Genomic DNA, 23,950 nt, shown 5'->3' with positions numbered 1-23,950 from the left:
TAACAATCGATTTTTTGCCAATCGTTCTTTTTTTGGCCTTTCTGGGGCACTACGTAGCCGGTTCAGCGTCATGTCGTGCCTTGTATGCCATATGTTACACTCGTCAAAGGGTATGGTTGTACAGCGCATATGCTTGCTTCGTCGGAGAAACTATCCGCTCTCGGCGTCTTTCCGAAGGCATGCCCGCCGCACAGCGAGACAATCACGAAAAACCCACCAAAAAACCGACGGGCAGAGGGAAGCCACACCAGCCAGGCCAGATTCAATCCCGCGCTTTCCAACTTTCTCATACCCCTCTCCAACTCCACCTTCTTCACCCCCCCCTCCTTCCCACCTCTAATACCCCCCCAAAAGCCTCTGTTTCGTCAAAATGGGTGTCACCTTCGACAAGTGCGAGACCCGCCCGGCCAACATCGATGCCATCCTCAACGGCCTCGACAGATACAACCCGGAGACGACCACGGTATTCCAGGACTACGTCGCCCAGCAGTGCGAGGACCGCACTTTCGATTGCTATGCCAACCTGGCCCTGCTGAAGCTGTGAGTGTCTGTCCCTTCTTCGCTCATGCGCCTATCATCCTACACACTGCACCTCCTTCCCGAGAACCAAGCGCTCCGACGCGGGGATAAGAATAAATGGTTTTTATATGATGAAGAAAATCTCATTTACAATCACGTTTCCTATTACCTGACACCCTATCATGGGGCATGTCGAGATCTCAATTCTCCTGAAAATGAAAGCCACCCAAGCTTCTATTCGTCGCACACTGCATCGCTCCCCGCTCTAAGTTTTGACGGTAGCTAACACGTTCCTTGAATTGTCTTTGATTCCCAACAGCTACCAGTTCAACCCTCACCTTCTCCAGCCCGAGACTGTCACCAACATCCTCGTCAAGGCTCTCACCGTCTTCCCTTCTCCCGCTTTCTCCCTCTGCCTTGCTCTGCTCCCCGCCCACACTCAGCCCTTCCAGTCCTCCAACCCCGAAGCCCAAGCCGCCGCCCAGACCTCCGACTTCGTTGAGTCCGTCCAGAAGCTCGCCCGTCTGTCTACCCTCCTGGAGTCTGCCCAGTACGCCCAGTTCTGGTCCACCCTGAACTCCGACGACCTGTACGCCGATCTGGTCGCCGACGTCGCCGGATTCGAGGAGCTTGTCCGCATCCGCATCGCCGTCGAGGTCGGTAAGGCCTTCCGTGAGGTCAACGCCGAGGTTCTGGAGCAGTGGCTCGACCTCCGCAGCCGTGAGGCCCTCGAGAAGTTCGTCGCCGAGGTCTGCAGCTGGGAGGTCGACGGTGCCGTCATCAAGGTGCCCACCAACAAGGAGAACGAGGCCCGCAGCGAGGTCAAGAGCGAGCGTGTGGGTGTGGATATGTTCGGTCGTGTCATCCGCAGAGGTTTCGAGCAGGCCGCATGAGCGGAAAGTCCTCAAATATAATTATTTCGAGGATTTGCATCGGATTTTCCCCCTTTCGAACCAACCAAAATCGCAACCTTGACGTCTTATTCGAATCTCGTTTCTCTCCTGGACCGCTTCTTCCACCCTTCACATTCTTGCTAATACTTTTTTTTTTTACTTACGTTTCTCCTTGTGCCTTGAGGTTGATCCGGGGCTCTCGATCTAGCCCCGTTGATCCTTTTCAACGTCTCATTTCTTCTCCCACTCTTCCTCTGTTCCATCTGTGAAAGGTGTACCGAGAGGAAAGAAGGAAGAAGGAAAAACCGGGACAGGCATGATCCGAACTTCACCTATGACTTATGAGTCATGAAGCTCCCAAAATAAGATGATGATGAACCCCATGGGGAAGAAAATCGGAGAGGGTTAGACCAACATGTAGGGATTAGAAAGAGACGGGGGGACTGGGAAGTCAGGAACCTGGCGCAATCGGCGTTTCGAGTTTTGGTTCGCTGCTTTGCGTTTGTTGATTACCATCTTCGTCATCTACATCCAGATGAATGTGTCGCCTGCTGCAACGGTGCCTTTCCATGCTCTCAGTTCTTACTCCCAAGATATCCTTTTTTTTCTACTGTAAGGCAGAAGGAACAAGAGGGCGAGGAAAAAAAAAAGGAACCACTTCAAAATTCAAATAAGTGTAATTCAGTAGCATTGTCTGCCGCGCTGCCTCAATAACCATTGGAATGTGGATGCATGTATGATTGGATAAACTTTTGAATTTCCCATGAAACCTAAAAAGCTCAATGGCGTCTATGAACATGGTAGAGTATGTATGTATAAATGGTCATCATCAACATCAAATTAATCATGGGTAAAGCGTTAGTAGGTAGGTTCGGATTCTGGGCCTCCCACCCTTATTGTCTTTTTCCCCCATTGAGGAAGGGGATGCAAAAAAGAGTAGAGCGGAATCAATCGGTCAATCAATCCATCTATTTCGCCGCCTCCTCCCACTGCACACCGGCCCACTCCTCACGATAGCCCACGACCCCGACCTCCTTCGGTCCACAATCCCGGCCACACACGGCCAGCATGATCGTGCCCCATTCCATCCCGGCGTCCCCGAGACCGACGCCCTCCCGGCCGTCCTCGAGCACACTGATGGCGTGCGGGACGAGCTGGAACTCGAACACGCGCTCGCTGCCGCAGTACTCGCAGCGCGGGATGCGGCTGGAGACGGACGGGCCCTGGCCCCCCGTCGTGGTGGTGGTGGCGATGTGCGCGTTGGCGGGCTTGTGCGCGAGGACCTCGTGCAGGCGCTTGCCGATGGCGTCCGTGTGCGAGTAGAGCAAGGGGTTGCCGCGGAACTGGTACCGGAGGATCTGCTCCGGGTTGTGACCCAGCCGGGTGGAGAAGCGCATGAAGGCCTTGTCCAGTTCGGACTCGAAGGCGTCCTTGAGGTCGGCGCCCCCGCTGCTGCCGGCCTCCTCGCTGTTGTCGATCGTTACGTTGTCTGGGATCGTGGGCGTCGAGGGCCGCGAGAGGGTCTCGTACTCGGCATCGAGGTAGAACCGCGGGTACGGGGCGGGGAAGTCGGATTCGGCGGGCCACGGGGTGACGGGGCCGGAGGTCTCCTCGGGGGGTGTGATGGTCTTGAATGATGCGGCGGGCGGTGGAGGTGGGGAGGAGACGCGGACTTTGTCGGCGAAGGAGTCGGAGAGAGTGTTGGCGGTCGTCGATGCTGGGGTGGAGGGTTTGGCGACTAGACCTGGAGATGGGGCGGGTGCGGCGAACGGGTTGCTGTTGGTGTTGTTGCTGCCGCTGGAGAATGGGTTGCTACTTGCACCAGCTCCGCCGGAGGAGAAAGGGTTGGCGTTGGCGGAGACACTGCCTATCAGGGAGGAGGATCCGAATAGACTTGCGCCGAGATCCGGTTTGGGAGCCTCGTTCTTCGTCTTCTCCTCTTCCTTGGGGGCTTCGGTTGGGATCTCCTCCACTTCTTTCTGTTCTTGCGCGGATCGGGGCAGTTCGCTTTTCAGCTTGCGGGTAGCGCGCAGAGCTCTGATACTGCCGGGTTTGCGGTTGCAGGGTTTTCTGGGACAGGCGAAGATGTACAGACGTCGCTCGTCGTCGGGGAAGTCGTCGGGGAGATCACCGTGCAGTTCGAGGAGGAGGGACATGGGCGAGTTGCAGACTTTGCATTTAGCGAATTCGCCAGGAGGCGGGGTAGCGTCGTCAAGCCAGGTCTGGGGCAATGAGACTCGTCAGTGAACTTCTTCTTGTAGATGAGATGAATTTATGTGAAACGGTGGCATAGGAGATGTACCGGAGTTCCGCCAAGGTGACTGATTGAGTCTTCTAGAATCTCGTCTGCTGCGTAACCCAAGAGCACGCCGGTCTCGGTGAAGTCCCCCTCATCGTCGAAAGATGAGTCGCTGTCATAGGGGTCCATGATCGGTGGGTCAAGCCGGTCAAATCCAACAATATGTGATTGGAGTGATATGCGCGGTCGTAACGAGTACGTGCAATTGGCTTCGAGCACAATGCAATGGATCGAGTGTCGTGTACGAGGCAATTGAGCGATGCGATGATTTTTGGGCAGCTGGGAAAAAAAAGCCGGTAGAAAAGCGATAAGCGATAGAGGCCCGGCCCCAGGAACCTTAGCCTAGTCGGGATTAGCGCCTGTGATATGGCTCGATGCATCACCGACGGACCTCAGTGTAACTACAGCCTACCTCTTCTGTTCTCTCAATCCGTCTTTCCGTCACTTGCTCAGATGTCTCTCATCACTTCTGTTCGCGTATAATATCCTGCCTTGAGTTTGTATGTGTCTGTTACTGAGTAGAAAAGTGCATACCTCTGTCTGCCCTCGAAGCGTCACAATATCATCATCGAGGGATTTGGTCCCCTTGTGCAAGCACGGAGCCCATCTCTACTCTAATCCATTTAAGAAACTTGCTATCATGAATTCCTATCCTAAGCGTCCATCATTTGTTTACCTCCTATATACTCAGCTTATACACTATCTGTTCATTCTATGCGTCATTCCTGGCAGCAATGCCGCTAAACAGCAACCCTTGAGCTCGTTCGGAGAGATAGCTCCCAAGAAAGTCGCGGTCATCGGTAACTACTACCATACTCCATTGCAATCCAAGCTTTGATGACTGACATCCTAGACAGGAGCTGGAGCTGCAGGATCATCAGCTGCATATTCTCTCCGCAAGTACGCTGATGCCCAACATGTCCCCGTTAACATCACTGTGTTCGAGCGCTCTTCGTATGTTGGAGGCCGCTCCACCACGGTCAATGTCTTCGACCACCCAGCCTACCCGATTGAACTGGGGGCCTCGATCTTTGTCAGCGTCAACTACAATCTGGTGAATGCAACCAGAGACCTGGGCCTAAACGCCCGGAGCGCCAGCTATGAGCGACCCCGCGAGACCGACGACACCATTGGCATCTGGGACGGGGACCAGATGGTGTTCGTGTTCAAAGACACCTCTGGCTGGTGGAACCTTGCCAAATTGCTTTGGCGATATGGATTGGCACCAGTCAACGCCTACCGACTGATGAAGTCGACCGTCAACAAGTTCCTGCAACTCTACGACGGGCCCATGTTCCCGTTCCGGTCCCTCACCCAAGCCACCGAGGCCGTTGGGCTCCTGAACACCGTCGCCGTGCCCGGGTTGGAGTTCCTGCGACTCAACCGCATCTCCGATCTCTTCTCCCGCGAGATCGTCCAAGCCAGCACGCGCGTCAACTACGGACAGAACCTAGGCCTCATCCACGGCCTCGAGACGATGGTCTGCCTCGCCACCGACGGCGCCATGGCCATTGAAGGCGGCAACTGGCAGATCTTCGACGGCATGCTCAAGGCCGCCGGGGCCGACGTGCGTGTGAATCACACCGTCACATCCATCAACTGGGACGCCCAAGGCCCGCAACACCGTCCCACTAGCCTCACATTCAAGGCCAGCAGCACCTCTTCTTCAGCTCAGACCGAAGGAGAAGAATTCGATGAAATCGTCATCGCCGCCCCTTTCCAGTTCACCGACATCACCACCACCCCACCCCTCCAGAGCACTCCCGACGATGTCCCCTTCGTAAAACTACACGTAACTCTCTTCTCCTCCCCGCACCGCCTCTCGCCGGCCCACTTCAACCTCCCCGGCCCCAACACGCCCGAAACCATCCTCACCACCCTCCCCCACGACCTCGATCCTACCGTAGGCAAAGCCGAAAAGGGCGTCGGCCCCGCCGACTTCTGGAGCATTAGTACCCTCCGCACCGTGGTTCCTCCTCCTTCGGAATCCGAAGACGACCAACCACAGCGGCCGCAAGAGCACTACGTCTATAAGATCTTCTCCCCCGAACGCCCTACTGCCACCTTCCTCTGCTCGATTCTCGGGCTCGCGAATTCCCCAGAAACTGCCACCGCCTCGTCCATCGAAGATCTCCCAAGCAAGGACATCAGTTGGTTCCATGAAAAGGTCTGGCGGCCTTATCCGTTCGTCTATCCGCGAGTGACCTTCGAGGAAATCGCGCTGGCGCCCCACGTATGGTATACCGGAGGCATTGAGAATTTCATCTCGACGATGGAGACGAGTGCGTTGATGGGGAAGAATGTGGCGGCTTTGGTGGTGAAGGAGTGGGAGGAACAGAGGGAGAAGGCCGAGGCGGCTGTGGGATCAATGGGGTTCAGCCAATTTGAAGATGGGAAGGTTGAGCTGTGAGGTGTAGACATGACTTGGAGAATAGGTCAAAAGAAAGAGCACAGATTGGCGGATGGCATGAGAAGGACCCCCAAGGCACTAAATTACTGGAACTACGTATAAACTACCCGATAGAGCGCTACTGCCACTGCTACGATATGAAAACACATGTGAGAAGTTGAACTTCATGAAATATTAACTCTGAGTTATCTGATAATGATACTAAACTCAGTCAAGGCGGTTAAAGCCTTTGATTTCCAACCACGAACTTTTCCGGTCCTGTTGAAGAAAGTGTTGAAGAAAGCATCCTGGTGCTTATTTTTTTCTCTCAAATCATTCACACATGCTCATGCATATCCATGTCCCATGACCCGCGTAAGGTTGAAAAAGCAGTCCTGTATAAAACCCCTTGTATAAAACGACACACCGGCTAGATGTTGAACTCGAAAACCCAAACAAAATCATAAAAAGAAGATGTGGTATCATATTGTTGAAGGCTACCCCGGAGCAGTGATCACACTTAGACGGGGAGGGGGAAGGTGCTGGCCCACTGGGCAATCTCCTTGCGGAGCTCGAGGATCTCGGGGACGGTCTCGGAAGCAACCTTGGCCTTGAAGTCCTTGAGCTTGTTGGCACCCTGGGGCAGCTCGCTCTGGACCTGCTTGCAGATGTTGATGGACTGGTCAATGTAGCGAGCAATGCGCTTGAAGTCATCCTCGGACATGCCACGGGTGGTCATAGCGGGGGCACCAATGCGGATACCGCAGGGGGTGAGAGCGGACTTGTCACCGGGGATGGAGTTCTTGTTGCAGGCAATGTTGATCTGCTCAAGGACAGCCTCAACACGGGCACCGTCGAGGCTCTTGGGGCGGAGATCGACGAGAACCATGTGGCTGTCGGTACCGTCAGAGACGAGCTTGTGGCCCAGAGCCTTGAACTCATTCTCAAGGGCCTTGGCGTTCTTGATGACCTGCTCCTGGTAGAGCTTGAACTCAGGGGAAGCAGCCTGCTTGAGGGCAACGGCAAGGGCAGTGATGGTGTGGTTGTGGGGACCACCCTGGTGACCAGGGAAGACGGAGAAGTTGATGGGACCCTCAAGGTCGTACATGATGTCCTTGCCGGTCTTGGCGTCGTGGCTGCGGACACCCTTGCGGAAGAAGATCATGGCACCACGGGGACCACGGAGGGACTTGTGGGTGGTGGTAGTGACGACATCGGCGTACTCGAAGGGGGAGGGGATAACACCGGCGGCGATCAGACCGGAGATGTGAGCCATGTCGACAACGAGGTAGGCGCCAACCTTGTCGGCGATCTTGCGCATACGCTCGTAGTCAATGAGACGGCAGTAAGCGGAGGTACCAGCGACCAGGACCTTGGGGCGGTAGAGCTCGGCGTTGGCCTCAAGGGTATCGTAGTCAATGATACCAGTCTCAAGGTTGACACGGTAGGGGAAAGTCTCGAAGTAGGTGGAGACAGCGGAGATCCTGCAGGATAGACGTTAGCAGCTGACTCAGATCGACAAGAAAAAGCTTGAAGGAGCTTAAAACAGCTTTGGAGACGTACTTGCGGGCAGGAGTCTGGTAACCGTGACTCAAGTGACCACCGTGGGGGAGGTCGAGACCCATGAGGCGGTCGTGGGGGCGCATGAGAGCCTGGTAGACCTGGAGGTTGGCAGGGCTTCCACTGAGGCACTGCACGTTGACACCCCACTTCTCGGAGTCGAGGTTGAAGGCCTTGAGGGCACGAGCCTGGCAAGTAAGCTCGATGGCATCGATGTGCTGGTTACCACCATAGTAACGGGCACCGGGATAACCCTCAGAGTACTTGTTGGACATGGGAGAGCCAAGGGCATTGAAGACGGCGTGGGAGGTGAAGTTCTCCGAGGCGATCAGGACAATGGATTCACGCTGACGCTGGATTTCTTTCTCCTATAGACTTTCATGTTAGGATTGTTCTTAATCCTTGGTTACTGAAGAGGAATTGGAAGGCTAGACATACCATGATCTGAGCGATCTCAGGATCGGACTCGACGAGAGACTTCTCCATTTGCTGCACCGATGAGTCAGTCAACTGCTTTGGTTCTTTTCCAGAGACATGGGAAGTACTTACGTCCCGGTGGGACTGGGGGAGGGCGTAGGTGGCCATTGTGTGTAATGTGAAGATGGAGGAGGGGATAGGAAGGAGAATAGAGGAAAGAAAAAAGATGGGATGAGGAGGGAAAGAGAGAAAGAGAAAGGAAGATTGAAGGAGAGGGGGGGGGGAGAGGTAGAAGAAGAAGTAGGAAGATCTGGCGGGGTGGGGGAAAGAAGATGCGGCGGACTGGGTCGGGAAGGGAAAAAAGTTGCCTCAGGACGGAGGTCACAGACCAATCTACGTTTCCTTTCCTCCTTTCCTCCTTTGAGCCCCGCAGTCCGAACTGGACGGGAGGCAAAAGAAAAAATAATTCCCACTAAGAAAAATCCGGAGGCGGTCGCAAGTCCGGGAACGACATCGGAGCCGTGCTTGAGAAAACCCGCCGACTCCTCCGTGGGTTACGGAGTGTTTGTTCTATGCTGTTAGTCGCCGCTATTATTCATCGCCTGCCTCAATCCTTTCTTTGTCAAAAGTCAATCATGTAGCTTGCACATCGTTTTCCTTTGATTGGTGCTTTAATACGACATTCCGAATAAATAAATTGTCTAGATTCAAACCAAACCGCCCAACCGCCAAACCGCCAGAAAAATTGGTTGCTAGTAAAACCACGGTCTGACTCACCGTCGCAAAGTATCCACTGGAGCTTGCTCGCCGAGCAAGCAAGCAGCACCAGCAATTCAATCCCCGATGGATACTAATCGGACCAGTTTACGTATATGTAGTGCATTATTTCCGACTATACGAAAGCCGGAGCTGGATTCCAGGCCACGCAAGCAAGCCTTACAAGTAGAGATAATATTCACCAAAATTTAGATGCTTCATCAACTGTTTTTCTGGGTTTACGCAGACGTCCGTTCCCCGCAAAGCCCCAAAAAGAAACTTCAATCCACCCCTTCGCCTGCCATCAGGTCAATGATGACTCCGAAAGTCCTTCCTTGCAGATCAATTCCACCTGATGTATCTGCAGGTTTCATCCTAATGCAGAATGAGGACCGTGGAGGCCAGAGGCGGGGTTGTCAAGCATAATGAACAGCACTTCCCACCTGCAGGATTGCTTGAGAGCAGCTTTTTTAAGAGCAGCTTTTTTGAGAGCAGCTTCTGTGAATCATTGCTCAGCCACTAGCATGCTGCTAGCATGGCAAACGTAGGTGGTGAAGGTCAGAACGGCCATGGTGGTAAGTACTATTCAAGTATCTGCAGTTCTCGAACAGCTGCAGTGGCAACTTATTGCCTTGTATTGCTGTGGCTTCAGGTAGAGTACGCGGGCCTCTTCATAGCGCAGCGACCTTCAATTAACAACACTCTGAGTCAATTGACCGTGTCAACAGCCAGGGGTTCGATGATCAGGCTACATTGCAGTGTACTGGGCCACTAAAACCAGCATCTGTGGAATACCCAACCCAACAATCGACATGATTCACTTGGATGATCCAGCGTGCCCAAGTATGCATGCTTGATACTAGTCGCCTGCGAGAAGAAGCGTCCTGCGCCCATGGTGATGACCGAAATCATGGCAGACCATATTTTCTATCCCTCAGAGCCCTCAAGGTTCAGTGATTCTTGACTTTCCCGCACTCCGAGGACTGGCTCTCCGGCCAAAATCAGAGACGACGAATTTGAGCTTTGCGATACGGTCCTCGAGCTCCTGGATCTCCGCCTCCTGCTCTGCAACAGAGCGGTCGACATCTGGCAAATTCTCCACCACTGTCTGCGCTTTCTGGATTCGGATCTTGATCGAACTGACTTCGGTCGGGAGATCTTTGATGTCGAGCGGTGGGGGTGCATTCGATCCCAAGGCTGCAAGTTCGGCCGAGGCGGAAACCGGTCCAGGTCCTGTGGATGGAACAGTCACCAGCACTCCAGGGTGGCCGTGGCTTTCATTCCCAGGCTGTGAGTGAGACTGGCCAGGAGCACTTGTGGGTTGTCCGACCGGGCCCGAGCCTCCACTGTTGACTTCGGCGGCCCTGACACCATTACCAGCTGTCCCGGGGGATGCAAGCAGGCGAAGCAGAAGACCGTGCAATGGCGGAATGATATCAAAAGTCTGCGGGGGCGGGAATGGGACCGCTTGAGGTGTAATGGGGGTGTCCTTCACGATGGGGGTTTCGGGCGCGGAGGGTGGTGGTTTCGCTGCGGGTGTGAAGGCCGTGGGGGATCTGAACGCCATTATCGGAAGAGGGAGGACACCGGGACGGCGAATGTCGGCTTAGTGTATTCTTGCGTTGCAGTATGAAAGACTGACAGCAGCAGGAGTGGGAACTGAGCAAGAGACGAAATATGGGGCCCCTTATTTCGGGTTGCTGGGTAATTGTTTAGGGAAGAGCCGGAACGTGGAGGTAAGTTTTGTTGTTGCGGGCGGACGAGACCGGCAGGACAAAGCTGAGCAGAGCAGTGAGCAGTTAACTTAGCGGTTAGCAGAGGAAGTGACGTCGGGAAGAAAACAACCCCAAAGCGTCACCGGGAAGAAAAAGCCCCTCCCCCTCAATCCATCATCCCAACCCAGTTGTTTTCACCGGGCCAGCCTTTTCACTCCGGTCTCTCCACCGACCTAGTACTCTTCTTCCTCTTTCGTTCTTTCTTTTTCTTGATTCTCTTTCCCCTCCTTGCTTCAATTCCTCTTTCTATTATCCCTTCCCAATTATTCCTCCAAATTCAAGTAAGTATATGTCTTTTTCCCATTCCCCAATCACGATGCTTGGAACTATACGTCGCTACTATACCCACCCTTCCTTTGCCCCGCCGTTGAATTCGCTGACCAGCCAATTTCCATTCAGCACAACTTCACCATGGTTAAGGTTGATCAGAAGGTCGCTTTGAGTAAGTCATTCCCCTTGACCACTCTATACTAAATCCATTCGACTAACACTTCTGCTCAGTCGTCATCGATGGCTGGGGTGTCGCCGGCCCCGACTCCCGCAAGGACGGTGATGCCATCCTCGCCGCCGAGACCCCCTTCATGTCCGGCTTCGCCGAGGCCGATTCCAAGACCGCCCAGGGTTACACCGAACTCGATGCCTCGTCCCTCGCCGTCGGATTGCCCGAAGGTCTTATGGGCAACAGTGAGGTTGGCCACTTGAACATCGGTGCTGGTCGTGTCGTCTGGCAGGACAGCGTCCGCATCGACCAGACCCTGAAGAAGGGTGAGCTCAACAAGATCGACAACGTCGTCGCCTCCTTCAAGCGGGCTAAGGAGGGCAACGGCCGTCTGCACCTGTTGGGTCTGGTCTCCGACGGTGGTGTCCACTCCAACATCACTCACCTGGTCGGTCTGCTGAAGGTTGCCAAGGAGATGGAGATCCCCCAAGTCTTCATCCACTTCTTCGGTGATGGACGTGATACCGATCCCAAGAGTGCCGCCAAGTACATGCAGCAATTGCTTGACCAGACTAAGGAAATTGGCGTCGGTGAGATCGCTACCGTCGTTGGCCGCTACTGGGCCATGGACCGCGACAAGCGCTGGGACCGTGTCGAGATCGCCATGAAGGGTATCGTCACCGGAGAGGGTGAAGACAGCGAGGATCCCGTCAAGACGATCAACGAGCGCTATGAGAAGAAGGAGACCGACGAGTTCCTCAAGCCTATCATTGTCGGCGGCAAGGACAGACGTGTCCAGGGTATGTTTTCACTTCCTTTCGGGGCGTGGATGAATAGGCGTACTGACGGATAATGTTCGACAGACAACGACACCTTGTTCTTCTTCAACTACCGCTCTGACCGTGTTCGTGAGATCACCCAGCTGTTGGGTGACTACGACCGCTCCCCCAAGGCCGACTTCCCCTACCCCAAGGACATCCACATCACCACCATGACCCAGTACAAGACCGATTACACCTTCCCCGTTGCTTTCCCCCCTCAGCACATGGGTAATGTGCTGGCTGAGTGGCTCAGCAAGAAGGACCTCAAGCAGTGCCACGTTGCCGAGACTGAGAAGTATGCCCACGTCACTTTCTTCTTCAACGGTGGTATCGAGAAGCAGTTCGACGGTGAGGTGCGCGACATGATTCCCTCGCCCAAGGTTGCCACCTACGACCTGGACCCCAAGATGAGCGCCAAGGAGGTTGGTGAGAAGATGGCCGAGCGTCTTGGTGAGGGCAACTTCGAGTTCGTCATGAACAACTTCGCTCCCCCCGACATGGTCGGCCACACCGGTGTCTATGAAGCTGCCATCGAGGGTGTTTCTGCCACCGACAAGGCTATTGGTGTCATTTACGAGGCCTGCAAGAAGAACAACTACATTCTGTTCATCACTGCTGACCATGGGTGAGTTGTTATCGTAATTCTGATTGATACGACCCGCTAACAATTCCCTCCAGAAACGCCGAGGAGATGCTGAACGAGAAGGGCACCCCTAAGACCTCCCACACCACCAACAAGGTTCCTTTTATCATGGCCAACGCTCCCGAGGGCTGGAGCCTCAAGAAGGAGGATGGTGTCCTCGGTGACGTCGCCCCCACTATCCTGGCTGCCTTGGGCGTTGAGCAGCCTGAGGAGATGTCCGGACGCAGTCTTTTGGTTAAGGCATAGATTTAGTGTATAGAGTATATTTCAGGTTTCTAGATACGGCGATTTATGAAGCGATGAATCTTAATGGAGCGCCCGAAGGGCATCAGGTGAATTGTAGAGCGTGATTAGTTGCACACATGGAACAACTAGGATATTGACTTGGTAGCTCCCTGGAATCCGATAATATTACTTTAAGCAATATGATGGTTCTTTCTGTCCCTTTTAGGGACATTATCACCGGTGATCGATTGAGGAAGAGGCAAGAAACCACAAAACTGAACCATTGCAAGGGTATCTAAAACCACACACTTTTTCCATCAACCAGTAAAGTAGGCTGGCTAAGGTCCCACACTGGAAATCTCACCAATCGTCTCTCTACATCGTCGTCCGAGTTGAATGCAACTGTGTTGCTGAGATATCGACCCGCGCATTATCGCCGACAATGCGAGTGCGTTCAGGTCCGTCGTCTTGATGCACCCGTCCCTGCCATGCCTCGAAGGTGTGGGGGGCCGTTCATCGTTCTTCTAGGGCTAACCCAGTATACCATCCTTCACCACTCAAGCAGAAGCAGCGGCGGCTTGTTGCTGAACCTGAGTCTGGAACTGGACGATCTGTAGAATCCATCAGAATCAGTTGTCCCATCTTCCGACCCCAATCAAGTCAAGCTTACCTCGGTGCGCTTCTTGTCCGCCTTGTCCTGGTTCTCCTGGATTTGTCCCTCGATCCGTTTACTGTAGCTCAACCATTAGACCTCTTTCTTAGTACTTGTGCGGAATATGGTGGGTGGCATACATTTCCTTCTCAATGAACTCCAACCGTCCATTGACAGCCATCACCGCCTCAGTCTTGTCCTGCTTCAACAGCACGGGACCGATCAGCTTATAGATGTTGGACTCGTCATCAAGCGAGTCGAATTCCTTCTGTACACCCAAGTTCTCCTGTTGCTGGGATTCGAGCTTTTGGCGCGCATCGACAAGACCGTCGAGCTCTGGCAGTGATTTCTCGTTAGCAGATGAGCTTCCCTGCACATATGACGCGATTGCGCTGCGCTGGATGGACAGCCCACGGGCGGAGACTCAAAAAGAGTACGCACCAGTCTGCAATTGCTGGAACTCATCCGAGAGTGCCTGCATTTTCTTCTGAGCGTCCGCCATTTTTGTGATATGTTGTTATATAGGGTTCTATAGGACTATTGAGAAGGAGGGGGGAAAGTTAACCAACAGAATAGGCTGTGACAAGGTGCGGGCGGGCAGCAGCGGCGGCGGCGGCGGCTCGGAGGGGCAAAAACGGCCAGGCGGAGCGGCAGAAAACCAGAGACGGTAAACAACCCAGTGGGGGGGAACGAGGACGGGTTCAACTTGTTGCCATCTCAACTCCAACCTACCTCTCTCTCTCTCAATCTCATTCAGTTTCTTCTACAATTCGTTCTCCCCAGGAAGACCTTGAGCATAATAAATTACTTGGGATCTTGCGCGATTTCAACCTTGTGATCCATTCGCAAGACTTTGTTGCTACACTGATCTCATACCTAATCACCTAGTACCAAGCAACCAATCAACCCAGCCACTCCTCGGTCTCGGTCTAGGTACTGTCATTCTCCCCGCCTTTCGCCCTCCTCCGTTCCCTGTCCGTGTGTCCCTGGCATCCTCCCTCCACCACCCTCTCAAAGCCTCATTACGTAGCCGGGAGAAAAAAAAAACAAAAAAACAAACTACCTTGTCAGCCCGCGCGCTTGCTTTCTTCTTCTCACCTCTTTGTTCATTCAAACACAGCCATGAGCAACACCGACTTCCTCGGCCGGGCAATTGACACCGTCAAAAAGGCCATCGAGAACGACAATGAGGGCGAATACGAGAAGGCCTACCAGCTCTACTACTCCGCCCTGGAGCTGTTCATGCTGGCCCTGAAATGGGAGAAGAACCCCCGCTCCAAGGAGATGATCCGCGCAAAGACCGGCGAATACATGGATCGCGCCGAGAAGCTCAAGAACCACCTCGCCTCGCAGGAAGGGCGGAAGAAGCCGAGTGCTGTCGGCGCGAATGGGAAGGTCGCGCAAGGGAGTGGGAAGGGAGGGTATGTTTTCTTGCCACAAAAAGAAGAAGAGGCTCTCGTTCCATGCTTTTGATTCTTCCTCGGGAATCATTCTGGATCGGCTGGATACTGACAATTGACTGTTTTACTTTGTAACAGGAAAGAAGATGATGATGGTGAGGATGCCGATGCGAAGAAGTTACGGTCCGCTTTGGCGGGGGCGATTTTGTCGGATAAGCCGAACGTCAAGTGGGAGGATGTTGCAGGTCTGGAGAGCGCGAAGGAGGCCTTGAAGGAGGCGGTCATCTTGCCGATCAAGTTCCCGCATCTTTTCACGGGGAAGAGACAACCGTGGAAGGGTATCTTGCTGTATGGGCCGCCCGGTACGGGTAAATCGTATCTTGCCAAAGCCGTCGCGACGGAGGCGAACAGTACCTTCTTCAGTGTGAGTAGCAGTGACTTGGTGTCCAAGTGGATGGGTGAGAGTGAAAGGTATGGATGCTTGCTCGTATTTGTGAGACGAAACAGGATTTTGAGGCGCTAATGGTTTCCCTTTTACAGGCTCGTGAAGCAGCTGTTCAACATGGCCCGAGAAAATAAGCCCGCCATCATCTTCATTGACGAGGTCGATGCCCTCTGCGGCCCCCGTGGAGAAGGAGAGTCTGAGGCGTCCCGTCGTATCAAGACCGAATTGCTCGTGCAGATGGACGGTGTCGGAAAGGACTCCAGGGGCGTCCTCATCCTCGGTGCGACCAATATCCCGTGGCAGTTGGATGCTGCCATTCGTCGCCGCTTCCAACGGAGAGTCCACATCAGTCTCCCAGATATCAACGCCCGCATGAAGATGTTTATGTTGGCCGTCGGCTCCACGCCGTGTGAGATGACGCAAGCCGATTATCGGACCTTGGCTGAGATGAGCGAGGGCTACTCGGGCAGTGATATCAGCATTGCGGTACAGGATGCGTTAATGCAGCCCATTCGGAAGATTCAGACCGCGACGCACTACAAGAAGGTAAACACCCCCCCCTTTCTTCCTAGTTCCTAGCCGACTAACCACGATTAGGTCATCGTCGACGGTACGGAGAAGCTCACGCCTTGCTCACCTGGCGATCAGGGCGCCATCGAAATGACGTGGACAAGCGTGGACGCAGAGAAGCTCTTGGAGCCACCACTAATCCTCAAAGACTTCATCAAGGCTGTCCGCAACTCCAGACCAACCGTCAGCCAGGAGGATCTGCAAAGAAACTCCGAATGGACGCAAGAATTCGGCAGTGAGGGTGCCTGAGCCTTTGTATTCTCGTCCATTCAGAACCACCCTACCCCTCTCCTTCCTTAAACCCCTCGATCCTGATATAGAGTCAAACTTAAAGGGACCTAATCTTTTTTTTCGTTGGTTTTTGCACTGAAACGCCGATTTGATTCTCTGATTTTCACTACTAACCGAATTGGATGAACGAAAGGAATGACCTATGCTTATGTGTTTCCATTTGCTTCTATACATACACTTTTTTGCCTCTTGTTCTGCCGTTTTCCTGCCTCTTGCGCTGTTGTTTCTCTGCAAACCCTTCTCACCATGATCTCGGTGTTAGGAGCTTTTTTTTTCTCTGTTGATTTTCTTCTGATTCGAGTATGTGGCAAGGCGAGGCGTTACTTGATGCTGTTACTTCGAGTTAAAACACTACTTCTATTTACCACTCACCTGGGTTGCCCTCGAAGCATACCTCACAGATGTCACCTTTGTTATTGGTACAATCTCAAGAAAGCATTACTATTAACATTTTGTGTTGATGAATCCGGTTTTTGAGCCTTGGCATTCAAACAACCGATTGAGCGAAACTCATATCCAGGTTATAAAAACTCAATGCAGATGTATATGCATTCATTCGGCTGGGGGGTTCATGTTCTAAGACGCACCAACAGCTCGGTACAGTCTAAGAATGTAAGGGGTGTAGTTCCATGTACTGTACTCAGTCGAAATCAATCAGGCTATTCAAACAAAGTCATCCATCCATCCATCCATCCTATGGCAAAGAACAGAACAAGAAAAGAGGCCAGAAAAGCACGAAAGTAACGAAAACGCCACATGAGACCACACAACAGGCTCATGATCTCAAAAGCAGAAAGCACACAAACACGTCGGGGAATCTTCTTATCATCAAAGGTGCCGAAATTTCCGGGCGGAGGGGGCGGAAAAGCAAAAGTGAAAATATATGACAGACCGCTCTTGACTGGATGTTGAGTTTGAACCAAGTCACATACAAAACAGCGCAAGTGCGAGTGAGGGAATGGAGAGAAACTAAAACAGAATAAAGCATCTATGCAAAAGGTTGTTGCCAAAAGGTGGCAGAGCTGATAGGCTGGCTCCGTCCACGACGACGGGGCTTGATCTTGAATACCTTTTCGTCAGTATTTGTTCGAAGACTCTCTTCGCTTCATGACTTCGTTCTTGGCCCTTTTCAACCCTTCGCCGATCTTTTTGGTTTTCTTCCAGTCCTGGCTCATTCGTCGCATGCGGACGATGGCTTTGACCATGGAGATGGCGGTCTTGAGTTTCGCTTGGGGAGTCCGGAGGGGGGTGCGGTCCCTGGGTTTGACGCCCATGTCGGAGATCATGCGCAGGTCGGCTTCGTTGCTGCATTGGTGTGAAACGATAGAGAGTCAGTTATCTTGTGGCGTGGTCTGATTCGTGAGATGAAAGGGAGGATGTATACGTACCATGCAACCCGGACGCGCTCGCCCAGCTCCATCAATCCCTTACTCCAAGCCAGATCGCGACGGAATTTCTCCTCTCGCTTTAAACGAGCACGGAGCCAGATGATCTCCTTGCCGAGACCCAGGATTTCCTTGTCATGTCGGGTCTTGCTGTCGGTCCTGGTTCCCAGCTTCTCCACAAGCTGGTCGTAACGATCTTGCAGAGCCTCGAGTTCCTTGAGAGACATTTCGGCTCTACGCGCGCAGAACGACCGCTCATCGCGGATTCGGCGCATTTGGGACTTGAGCTCGTTGAGACGGGCATCACGCTCCGATACCTTGAGGGCGAGCACTTCGGCCTCGAGGGTGGATGATTTGAGTAGTTCATGGAGGTCACGTTGGTCTTCTTCTCTCATGGCAGCTCGCTCCAGGTCGCGGTTCTTCTGCTTCACTTCCTTGAGTGCTCGGTGTGCTTCGGACAGTTGCTTCCGCATGCTGCGGAGTTCATCATGGAGCTTGTTTGAGGGTGACGATGATGGTGATCGGGTTTCGAACTTATTCATCAAGGATTCATGCAGTTCCCTCTCGAGCTCGGAAATTCGTGCCTTGTAGGCCCGCACGGACGATTTCTGCTCAGCTTCCCGCTGGAGAAGCACCTTCTCACGTTTCCGTGCTTCGTCTAAGCCATGACGGAGCATCGAAAGGTCCGCGTGTGCAGTTGAATGCTCGAGCTCAGGCTCAGTATGCGGATGCTCATGAAGGAGTGTTTCGAGTTCTTGGATACGTCTCTCGAGGCGTTGTATCTTACTTTTGGCGAGAGCGAGTTCACGTTCCCTGCCCCCGGAAGTTGTGTGTAGCTTATCCTGGAGCTGGTCGATTTCTGCCGAAAGACGGTTCTCTTCCAGCGTAGCACGCTCAATTTCAGTGCTAAGCTGTTTCTCCAGTGTTTCCTTCGCCTCAAGAAGGGATGACTTGTCTTCCTTGAGGCGCTTGAGCTCGGCTTCGAGACGCAAAGTCGACTTGCGCAGGTCAACCTTCTCTTTGTCGAAACGTGTCGTGTCGTCAATCTGGTTTTGAACCTGGTCAAGTTGGCTTTGAAGCTCATCGCGTTCAGCTTCAATCTCGGCGAAAGAAGTCCGTAAGTCGTGCAATTCCACGTGGGCATTCGCAAGCTGATCCCGAAGTCTTTGCTTTTCTGTTAACAGCTTTTGCACCTGACTGTCCTGCTCCAAGGATCCTTTCTGTGTACGACCCTTAGCGAATTCCTGTTCTTCTTCCAGGTTTGCTTGCAGGACCACAATCTCATCCTCCAATGCTTGGATTTTCTCTTTGAGAGTCGTCTCTGCGCGTCGTACAAGTCTCAATTCCTCTCTGGTGGATAAGAGCTCGTTCCTCTGTTCGTCAATTATCTCTCGCTTCGATGTCAGGTCGTCGTTCAATTCCTTGACCTGTCGACTCAGGACAGCCTCCGAGTTAAAATGTCGCGTCTTTTCGCTGTCAATGACTTCTTGCAACTTCATCTCTTTTCCAGACAGAGTATGCTCCACTTGTTCGAGCTTCTCAATCGTGCGCTTAAAGCCAGCCGCCTGATCCTCAGCCCTGTCCTTCTGGAGCTGCAGGGTGCGCCTTGCGCTCTCCCATCTGTCCTGTTCAAGCGCAAATTGTCCTTCTTTGTCCTCAATCTCATGATGCAGGGCTTCGATTTCTTCTTGCTGCCTCTCGACTTCGTCCTTGTACTGAGTACGAATAATGTTGGCTTGGTCCAGTGCACGATGTCTTTCGTCCTCGACCGCTTGCTGTAGCTCTCGAATCTTGTTTTGTGCGTTGGCCAAGTCATGTTGTAGACTACCTGATTCATCCGTCAAAGCGCTGTGTCGTGTTTGTAGCAGTTCTTTCTCATCAGCCTTGCGCTGGATTTCGTCCAGTGCATCCTGCAATTGAGCTGCCAACTTATCACGTTCTTGCCGAGAAAGGTCACGTTCCCGTCTTGCCTGCGCGATTTCATTGTGGAATTTGCGCTCCTTGTCATCAAAGCTCCGCTGGCCTTCCCGATACTGCTCTTCGAGACGATTCTCGTTCCGGGACTTGTTGTCGAGTTCTCTCTTGAGAGTGCTGTTCTCCTGCTGTAGGCTCCGCAATTCTTCCTCAAGCTTGTTCGCCTTCTCTTCGAGCTGACGGGTTAGTCCACTCGTGCTGATAGACTTGTTTGCCATTTCATCATGCAATTCCTGGAGGTCTTGTTGGGCTTGTTCCTTCTCCTTGACGGCCTCTAGTCCGGCGTCTCTCGCTTCCCTCGCTTCTAGCTTAGCTTGGCTTAGCGAATCCTGCAGCTCTTCTATTTGCTCTTTCGCACGTTGAAGTTCTGCTTCCAGCTCGGAGAGGGCATCGCGCTCCTTGCCATCCCTATCCTTCAATTCTTCTATCTCCTCGTCACGTTCGTCGATCGTCCGATCCTTCTGTCTTAGCGATGCTTCCAGATCCTCGATTTCATCTCGAAGTTTCTCCATTTCCCGTGATTGGTTGTCCTTTTCGTCTCGTAGCTCCTCTTGGAGCTCTCTGATTTGGTTGTCCCTCGCTTCCACCTCCTCTCTCATCAAATCCATCTCGCGCTGTATTGTGTCGTCCGATTGCCGCATCCGTGACTTCTCCTTCAGCTCTTGGAATTCAATGCGGTAGGATTCTAGTTCCCGCTCGGCTTGTTGGAGGCTCTTCTTGTATCGTGCAATATCGCGTTGCATCGTCAATTTCGAAACCTTGAGTTCGGTGTTTTCCTTTAACGCTGCTTGATTGTGCGAGGGGCCCGCCTTCTGCAGTTGTTCTTGTAGAAAGTGAATTTTCAGTTTCAATCCAAAATTGTCTTTCTCGAGTTGATCGATCATCTAAGATAGTCAGAAAAAGCTCCGTCAAGAGAGAGAGCGAAAGTCTTCTCAAGATGCAGCAAGGTTACCTTTTCCTGTTCCCGCAAGGACATCATATTCTGCTGCCCGTCCATGCCTCCTTCCCTGGACAAAGCCGGGAGCGGTGTACTCTGCATGCTACTGTCCTGAGGCATTGGGGTCCGCTGCTCATCCGTCGCGTCCTCCTCGTCAATATCCGTCATCTCCATCGACGGCAACCCAGGGGTGTTGACCGCGCTCAACGAGCTTGTTCGCGTATAGCCTGGCGTCTTGGACCCATGCCTTCGCGTCGTCGACACGTTTTTCAGGAAATTGTTCTTCGTCGCGCTTCTCATCAGGGGGGTAAACTCCCCCTTCGGAATGGCCGTGTTTGGGAGTCCGTGTCTACTGTTCAACGCGCTTCTGCTCGCCTTTGGGCCGGACCCCGCTCGCGGCGTGCTGAGCTTGAAGCCCGCGGGCGAGCGTCTCGCGTTCTCAGCGACTCCGAACCCTTTGAGCACATCGTTGTCCTTGGATGGCGTATGGAATGAATTTTCGACCGAGTCGAGTGCCGTTAGATTGGGTCGGCCCACGCTGCGGTAGCCGTTGGTGAGGTAGGTCGCGTTTCCATCCACTTCGGTGCGCGGCGTATCGATGTAGGGCCACGGCATTGTCGTTCGGTTAGGCGGCGAGGAAACACGCGATTGCTGCACAAACTAGTCGGCTAAGGTAAGATTGAAGTGAGTGCCATTAAAGAACGACCATCCCCAACGGCCGAGCTATCATTCAGGACGCCAAAAACACGCGACAAGGGTTCTCGTGGTAGGGAAGGGGAAAAAGTAGTGGGGAGCAACTGAAGATTGCGACTATGCGATAATACGGGACGGGAGCTTGCAATGGACGTGTTTTGGGCGGTGAAGACTGGACGGATACTGTATTGTTGACATCTAGCCCAATCGGGCTTAGTGTCAACGCTCTCGAGTCTCCGGGCCGGGGAATTTGCCGCTGCTTTTTTGTTCCGCCCAGGTATGAAGTCATGTCCTGCCCGTAATTTATTTCTCTCACTGCTCATTTTCAGCTCATTTCCCCATCACTCACAACAACCCAATAGTCCACAAAGAAAGCCGCGGCAAGTCGGCTGGGAACCGGCTCTCAACATGGCGCCAATGTCGCAGGAGGATCTTGAGTGGTTCAAGTCCACCTTTCGCCCCATTCCCAAGCCAGAGATTCCGGACGATGCCGTTGATTATGCGCTATATCACATCCCTTCTAGCCCCGCCCCCGCTACGCTCGACGAGGTTGCAGAAACGCGAGCGCGACTGGTCGAGGTGCAAAAGACTGCTGCGGAACTGATAAAGGATCTGTTGAAGGATTATATCTGGCAGCGCGAAAGTTTTCGGCTGGAGATCACCAAGGATAACGGTATGCGATGCCCCTTCATCCAGGCCCGATGCGCCCTGGTACTGATTCCATTGCAGGGGTAACATCTTTGCATGGGCGCACCAATTTTGGAGACTCCATCGAAGATGAATGGGTTATTGTGTATCTGTTGCGCGAATTGACCAAGAAGCACAAGGATATATGGGCCAGAGTTGTAGATGGTGACGGACAATTCCTCCTCGTGGAGGCCGCTGCCGCATTGCCTGCGTGGCTGGAGCCGGAGGTCGCTGAGAACAGGGTTTGTCACTGTCCTGTCGAGTTTATTATACCCATCTGGCTTTACTAATACCTGTATCATTCCCAGGTATGGATCAACAAAGGTGAACTCGTTATCATCAAGCCGAAAAACGATAAGAAGGACAGAGTCACAGAGAAATTGTCGTTTGCAGATGCGAGGAAGATCATAATGGAGGAACCCGCGCGACTCATGCGCTCGACCATGATACAAGAGGAAGCATTTTATCGTCTCCGCAATTACCCTCAACAAATCAACGAGAACCTCCACTCCGCATTGGTCACCATTCCCCGCAAGGTCGCTTTCCTGCTACATCAGAAACCAGCCTACATATCCGCGGCCGTGGAGGCCTTTTATCTCAGAGACCCGATCGCATTACGGCCCTTGCGTTCGAAGGACATCAGCAGCTTCATCTTCAAGCCGGAGGACTTCGTTACGGTCAGCGTGCGCTTCACCCGGGTCGGTTACGCACAGCTTAAAAGTCAAGACTTCCCCATTCCCAAGTCCTGGGCTGAGAAGTTGCCGGCGAAGGAAGATCAAACAGCCTACGGACGGGCAGAAATAGGCATGAAGCTGGCGTGCGGGTTCGAAATGCTGCTCAATGACCCTCAGAATCAGGATAAAGCCACAGTGAGAGAAATGAACCTTATTTTGGAAGATCTGGATACTGGAGATGAACAATTACCGACAGATGAAGAGATAAAAACCTGGGATCGACAGGAAGATGACGAGAAGTGGCTAGATATCAGCTTTGAGGATTTAGACCAGGAACTGAAAGGCAAGGGAAAGGGCAACGACGACAAATCGCGTGCACGGGGTGCTTTTGGTGACTCCAATGCACAAGAGAACTTGCAGCGCATCGTGGCACAGTTTGAAAAATTCCTCAATGACGACTCAGCTGGCTTTGAAGGGGCGGAATTTATCGATGACTTCAGCTCGCACGAAGACGATGAAGATGATGAAGATGAGCTGAGCGATGAGGGCGAAGACAAAGAAGCCTCATTCAATGAGGAGGAATTTTCAAGAATGATGGCGGAAATGATGGGAATGCCGTCTGGGTCAGGCCACGGTCAGAGGGGCGTATTTGGGCACCCACCGCTCAACAGAGTGCAAGAGCTCGACAATGATTCCGAAGACGACACCGAGCAGATCAAGGAATTATCAAGACAGATGGAAGCGGAACTTCGAGGTACCGGAGTTCTTGACCTAAACCGCCGGTCTAAGGCAGCTCAAGATCAGCGGAAACTTGGGGAGGGCAAATCGGGCGAGGAAGAAGAGGATGAGATGCCAGATCTAGATGAGGGCGATTCTGATATCAACCTTGCAAAGAATCTGCTTGAGAGTCTCCATGGTCAGGCTGGTGTTGCCGGGCCGGCAGGAAACATGCTCTCCATGATGGGTCTCAAAATGCCGAAGGATGACCGCCATCACTGATTACTCGAAGCCACCAGCTTCGAGTGTTTCTCATTGGTGAACACTAGTGAGCGAAATTCGTCTTCACGTCTATAAGTAGACATCTGCACCAAGGCTCCCACTTTGCACAAGGGCGGGTAACCGCAGAACGGCAGTCCTGCGTCCAGGGATAGCTGCAAGCCGAGCAGGCCTACGCGAATACTAGTGAGTTTCGTGGTAACTGGCCATCGGAGGTGATTCCTCCATGTGTCGATACATGGAAGTCAAAGCACAACAAACGAGGGAATGGCTTAATTCCTCGTTGATGTTTATGCTCGTCTGACCATGAACTAAAGGATCATAGAACAATTTGCCTCCAAAAGTATATAGACACGAGGTTGGTCATGATGTGCAAATATATCAGCACGCTGACGAGGATGAAGCTTCTCATATATATATCTGTAAATGTCGTGATGCCTAATTGATCGACATCGTCAAATCATAACATACTCAAATTGAGGAGCTTCAAGTCTCATACCGGTATAATGC

The 23,950-nt window shown here is 52.9% G+C and overlaps 11 protein-coding genes across 11 annotated transcripts; 7 read left to right on the top strand and 4 right to left on the bottom strand.

Annotated features, from left to right (window-relative positions):
* The first annotated feature begins 250 nt into the window (after positions 1-250).
* BO66DRAFT_164330 (CSN8/PSMD8/EIF3K family protein) lies at positions 251-1,716 on the top strand. Its single transcript, XM_025642252.1, has 2 exons — positions 251-540; positions 839-1,716. Exons 1-2 carry the CDS (start codon positions 371-373, stop codon positions 1,410-1,412), a joined length of 744 nt encoding a protein of 247 aa, XP_025500762.1. The 5' UTR covers positions 251-370; the 3' UTR covers positions 1,413-1,716.
* Positions 1,717-2,198: 482 nt separating this feature from the next.
* BO66DRAFT_473839 (small subunit rRNA maturation protein TSR4) lies at positions 2,199-3,973 on the bottom strand. Its single transcript, XM_025653089.1, has 2 exons — positions 3,715-3,973; positions 2,199-3,634 (listed from the first exon to the last, which is right to left on the bottom strand). Exons 1-2 carry the CDS (start codon positions 3,838-3,840, stop codon positions 2,381-2,383), a joined length of 1,380 nt encoding a protein of 459 aa, XP_025500761.1. The 5' UTR covers positions 3,841-3,973; the 3' UTR covers positions 2,199-2,380.
* Positions 3,974-4,135: 162 nt separating this feature from the next.
* Positions 4,136-6,266, top strand: BO66DRAFT_394213 (putative prenylcysteine lyase). Its single transcript, XM_025647949.1, has 2 exons — positions 4,136-4,511; positions 4,569-6,266. The coding sequence occupies exons 1-2, from the start codon at positions 4,352-4,354 to the stop codon at positions 6,119-6,121; spliced, it is 1,713 nt and encodes a 570-aa protein (XP_025500760.1). The 5' UTR covers positions 4,136-4,351; the 3' UTR covers positions 6,122-6,266.
* A 6-nt stretch (positions 6,267-6,272) lies between these two features.
* On the bottom strand, positions 6,273-8,352 carry BO66DRAFT_355876 (glycine hydroxymethyltransferase SHM2). The gene is made up of 4 exons (XM_025644863.1): positions 8,210-8,352; positions 8,099-8,149; positions 7,664-8,028; positions 6,273-7,584 (listed from the first exon to the last, which is right to left on the bottom strand). Exons 1-4 carry the CDS (start codon positions 8,243-8,245, stop codon positions 6,621-6,623), a joined length of 1,416 nt encoding a protein of 471 aa, XP_025500759.1. The 5' UTR covers positions 8,246-8,352; the 3' UTR covers positions 6,273-6,620.
* Positions 8,353-9,776: 1,424 nt separating this feature from the next.
* On the bottom strand, positions 9,777-10,400 carry BO66DRAFT_413950 (RNA polymerase II mediator complex middle subunit MED9; the record flags this gene model as incomplete). Its single annotated transcript, XM_025649446.1, has 1 exon — positions 9,777-10,400. The coding sequence occupies one exon, from the start codon at positions 10,398-10,400 to the stop codon at positions 9,777-9,779; it is 624 nt and encodes a 207-aa protein (XP_025500758.1).
* A 225-nt stretch (positions 10,401-10,625) lies between these two features.
* BO66DRAFT_394210 (2,3-bisphosphoglycerate-independent phosphoglycerate mutase) lies at positions 10,626-12,910 on the top strand. The gene is made up of 5 exons (XM_025647948.1): positions 10,626-10,889; positions 11,008-11,050; positions 11,110-11,847; positions 11,911-12,493; positions 12,547-12,910. Exons 2-5 carry the CDS (start codon positions 11,020-11,022, stop codon positions 12,755-12,757), a joined length of 1,563 nt encoding a protein of 520 aa, XP_025500757.1. The 5' UTR covers positions 10,626-10,889; positions 11,008-11,019; the 3' UTR covers positions 12,758-12,910.
* Positions 12,907-13,948, bottom strand: BO66DRAFT_394208 (tubulin-binding prefolding complex subunit YKE2). The gene is made up of 4 exons (XM_025647947.1): positions 13,830-13,948; positions 13,529-13,724; positions 13,407-13,467; positions 12,907-13,347 (listed from the first exon to the last, which is right to left on the bottom strand). The coding sequence occupies exons 1-4, from the start codon at positions 13,888-13,890 to the stop codon at positions 13,294-13,296; spliced, it is 372 nt and encodes a 123-aa protein (XP_025500756.1). The 5' UTR covers positions 13,891-13,948; the 3' UTR covers positions 12,907-13,293.
* Positions 13,949-14,115: 167 nt separating this feature from the next.
* On the top strand, positions 14,116-16,532 carry BO66DRAFT_394207 (AAA family ATPase VPS4). The gene is made up of 4 exons (XM_025647946.1): positions 14,116-14,809; positions 14,927-15,259; positions 15,329-15,779; positions 15,831-16,532. The coding sequence occupies exons 1-4, from the start codon at positions 14,511-14,513 to the stop codon at positions 16,050-16,052; spliced, it is 1,305 nt and encodes a 434-aa protein (XP_025500755.1). The 5' UTR covers positions 14,116-14,510; the 3' UTR covers positions 16,053-16,532.
* Positions 16,142-16,711, top strand: BO66DRAFT_164210 (uncharacterized protein). Its single transcript, XM_025642250.1, has one exon. It carries the CDS (start codon positions 16,230-16,232, stop codon positions 16,569-16,571), a length of 342 nt encoding a protein of 113 aa, XP_025500754.1. The 5' UTR covers positions 16,142-16,229; the 3' UTR covers positions 16,572-16,711.
* A 393-nt stretch (positions 16,712-17,104) lies between these two features.
* Positions 17,105-17,506, top strand: BO66DRAFT_164212 (uncharacterized protein). The gene has a single exon (XM_025642251.1). The coding sequence runs from the start codon at positions 17,202-17,204 to the stop codon at positions 17,448-17,450; it is 249 nt and encodes an 82-aa protein (XP_025500753.1). The 5' UTR covers positions 17,105-17,201; the 3' UTR covers positions 17,451-17,506.
* Positions 17,507-21,412: 3,906 nt separating this feature from the next.
* BO66DRAFT_394204 (putative regulatory factor Sgt1) lies at positions 21,413-23,908 on the top strand. Its single transcript, XM_025647945.1, has 3 exons — positions 21,413-21,756; positions 21,813-22,012; positions 22,079-23,908. Exons 1-3 carry the CDS (start codon positions 21,492-21,494, stop codon positions 23,441-23,443), a joined length of 1,830 nt encoding a protein of 609 aa, XP_025500752.1. The 5' UTR covers positions 21,413-21,491; the 3' UTR covers positions 23,444-23,908.
* The last annotated feature ends 42 nt before the right edge of the window (positions 23,909-23,950 follow it).

The sequence above is a fragment of the Aspergillus aculeatinus genome, assembly GCF_003184765.1.
Source record: "Aspergillus aculeatinus CBS 121060 unplaced genomic scaffold BO66scaffold_46, whole genome shotgun sequence".
Lineage (NCBI taxonomy): Eukaryota > Fungi > Ascomycota > Eurotiomycetes > Eurotiales > Aspergillaceae > Aspergillus > Aspergillus aculeatinus.
This window is presented reverse-complemented; position numbering and strand designations above follow the sequence as displayed.

Excerpts from the sequence above, each read along its gene's own strand:
- BO66DRAFT_394204 (XM_025647945.1), top strand. The coding sequence starts at position 21,492 with ATGGCGCCAATGTCGCAGGAGGATCTTGAGTGGTTCAAGTCCACCTTT. Across the intron at positions 21,757-21,812 it reads GGAGATCACCAAGGATAACG|GGGTAACATCTTTGCATGGG; the intron begins GTATGCGATGCC and ends ATTCCATTGCAG. Across the intron at positions 22,013-22,078 it reads CGGAGGTCGCTGAGAACAGG|GTATGGATCAACAAAGGTGA; the intron begins GTTTGTCACTGT and ends TATCATTCCCAG.
- BO66DRAFT_394208 (XM_025647947.1), bottom strand. The coding sequence starts at position 13,890 with ATGGCGGACGCTCAGAAGAAAATGCAGGCACTCTCGGATGAGTTCCAG. Across the intron at positions 13,468-13,528 it reads GAGTTCATTGAGAAGGAAAT|TAAACGGATCGAGGGACAAA; the intron begins GTATGCCACCCA and ends GTTGAGCTACAG. Across the intron at positions 13,348-13,406 it reads CGGACAAGAAGCGCACCGAG|ATCGTCCAGTTCCAGACTCA; the intron begins GTAAGCTTGACT and ends TGGATTCTACAG.
- BO66DRAFT_394207 (XM_025647946.1), top strand. The coding sequence starts at position 14,511 with ATGAGCAACACCGACTTCCTCGGCCGGGCAATTGACACCGTCAAAAAG. Across the intron at positions 14,810-14,926 it reads CAAGGGAGTGGGAAGGGAGG|GAAAGAAGATGATGATGGTG; the intron begins GTATGTTTTCTT and ends ACTTTGTAACAG. Across the intron at positions 15,780-15,830 it reads CCGCGACGCACTACAAGAAG|GTCATCGTCGACGGTACGGA; the intron begins GTAAACACCCCC and ends AACCACGATTAG.
- BO66DRAFT_355876 (XM_025644863.1), bottom strand. The coding sequence starts at position 8,245 with ATGGCCACCTACGCCCTCCCCCAGTCCCACCGGGAC. Across the intron at positions 8,029-8,098 it reads CTGAGATCGCTCAGATCATG|GAGAAAGAAATCCAGCGTCA; the intron begins GTATGTCTAGCC and ends GAAAGTCTATAG. Across the intron at positions 7,585-7,663 it reads TACCAGACTCCTGCCCGCAA|GATCTCCGCTGTCTCCACCT; the intron begins GTACGTCTCCAA and ends TCTATCCTGCAG.
- BO66DRAFT_473839 (XM_025653089.1), bottom strand. The coding sequence starts at position 3,840 with ATGGACCCCTATGACAGCGACTCATCTTTCGACGATGAGGGGGACTTC. Across the intron at positions 3,635-3,714 it reads GTCACCTTGGCGGAACTCCG|ACCTGGCTTGACGACGCTAC; the intron begins GTACATCTCCTA and ends TCATTGCCCCAG.
- BO66DRAFT_394210 (XM_025647948.1), top strand. The coding sequence starts at position 11,020 with ATGGTTAAGGTTGATCAGAAGGTCGCTTTGA. Across the intron at positions 11,051-11,109 it reads TGATCAGAAGGTCGCTTTGA|TCGTCATCGATGGCTGGGGT; the intron begins GTAAGTCATTCC and ends ACTTCTGCTCAG. Across the intron at positions 11,848-11,910 it reads CAAGGACAGACGTGTCCAGG|ACAACGACACCTTGTTCTTC; the intron begins GTATGTTTTCAC and ends AATGTTCGACAG.
- BO66DRAFT_164212 (XM_025642251.1), top strand. The coding sequence starts at position 17,202 with ATGACTTCGTTCTTGGCCCTTTTCAACCCTTCGCCGATCTTTTTGGTT.
- BO66DRAFT_164210 (XM_025642250.1), top strand. The coding sequence starts at position 16,230 with ATGACCTATGCTTATGTGTTTCCATTTGCTTCTATACATACACTTTTT.
- BO66DRAFT_164330 (XM_025642252.1), top strand. The coding sequence starts at position 371 with ATGGGTGTCACCTTCGACAAGTGCGAGACCCGCCCGGCCAACATCGAT. Across the intron at positions 541-838 it reads AACCTGGCCCTGCTGAAGCT|CTACCAGTTCAACCCTCACC; the intron begins GTGAGTGTCTGT and ends GATTCCCAACAG.
- BO66DRAFT_394213 (XM_025647949.1), top strand. The coding sequence starts at position 4,352 with ATGAATTCCTATCCTAAGCGTCCATCATTTGTTTACCTCCTATATACT. Across the intron at positions 4,512-4,568 it reads CAAGAAAGTCGCGGTCATCG|GAGCTGGAGCTGCAGGATCA; the intron begins GTAACTACTACC and ends CATCCTAGACAG.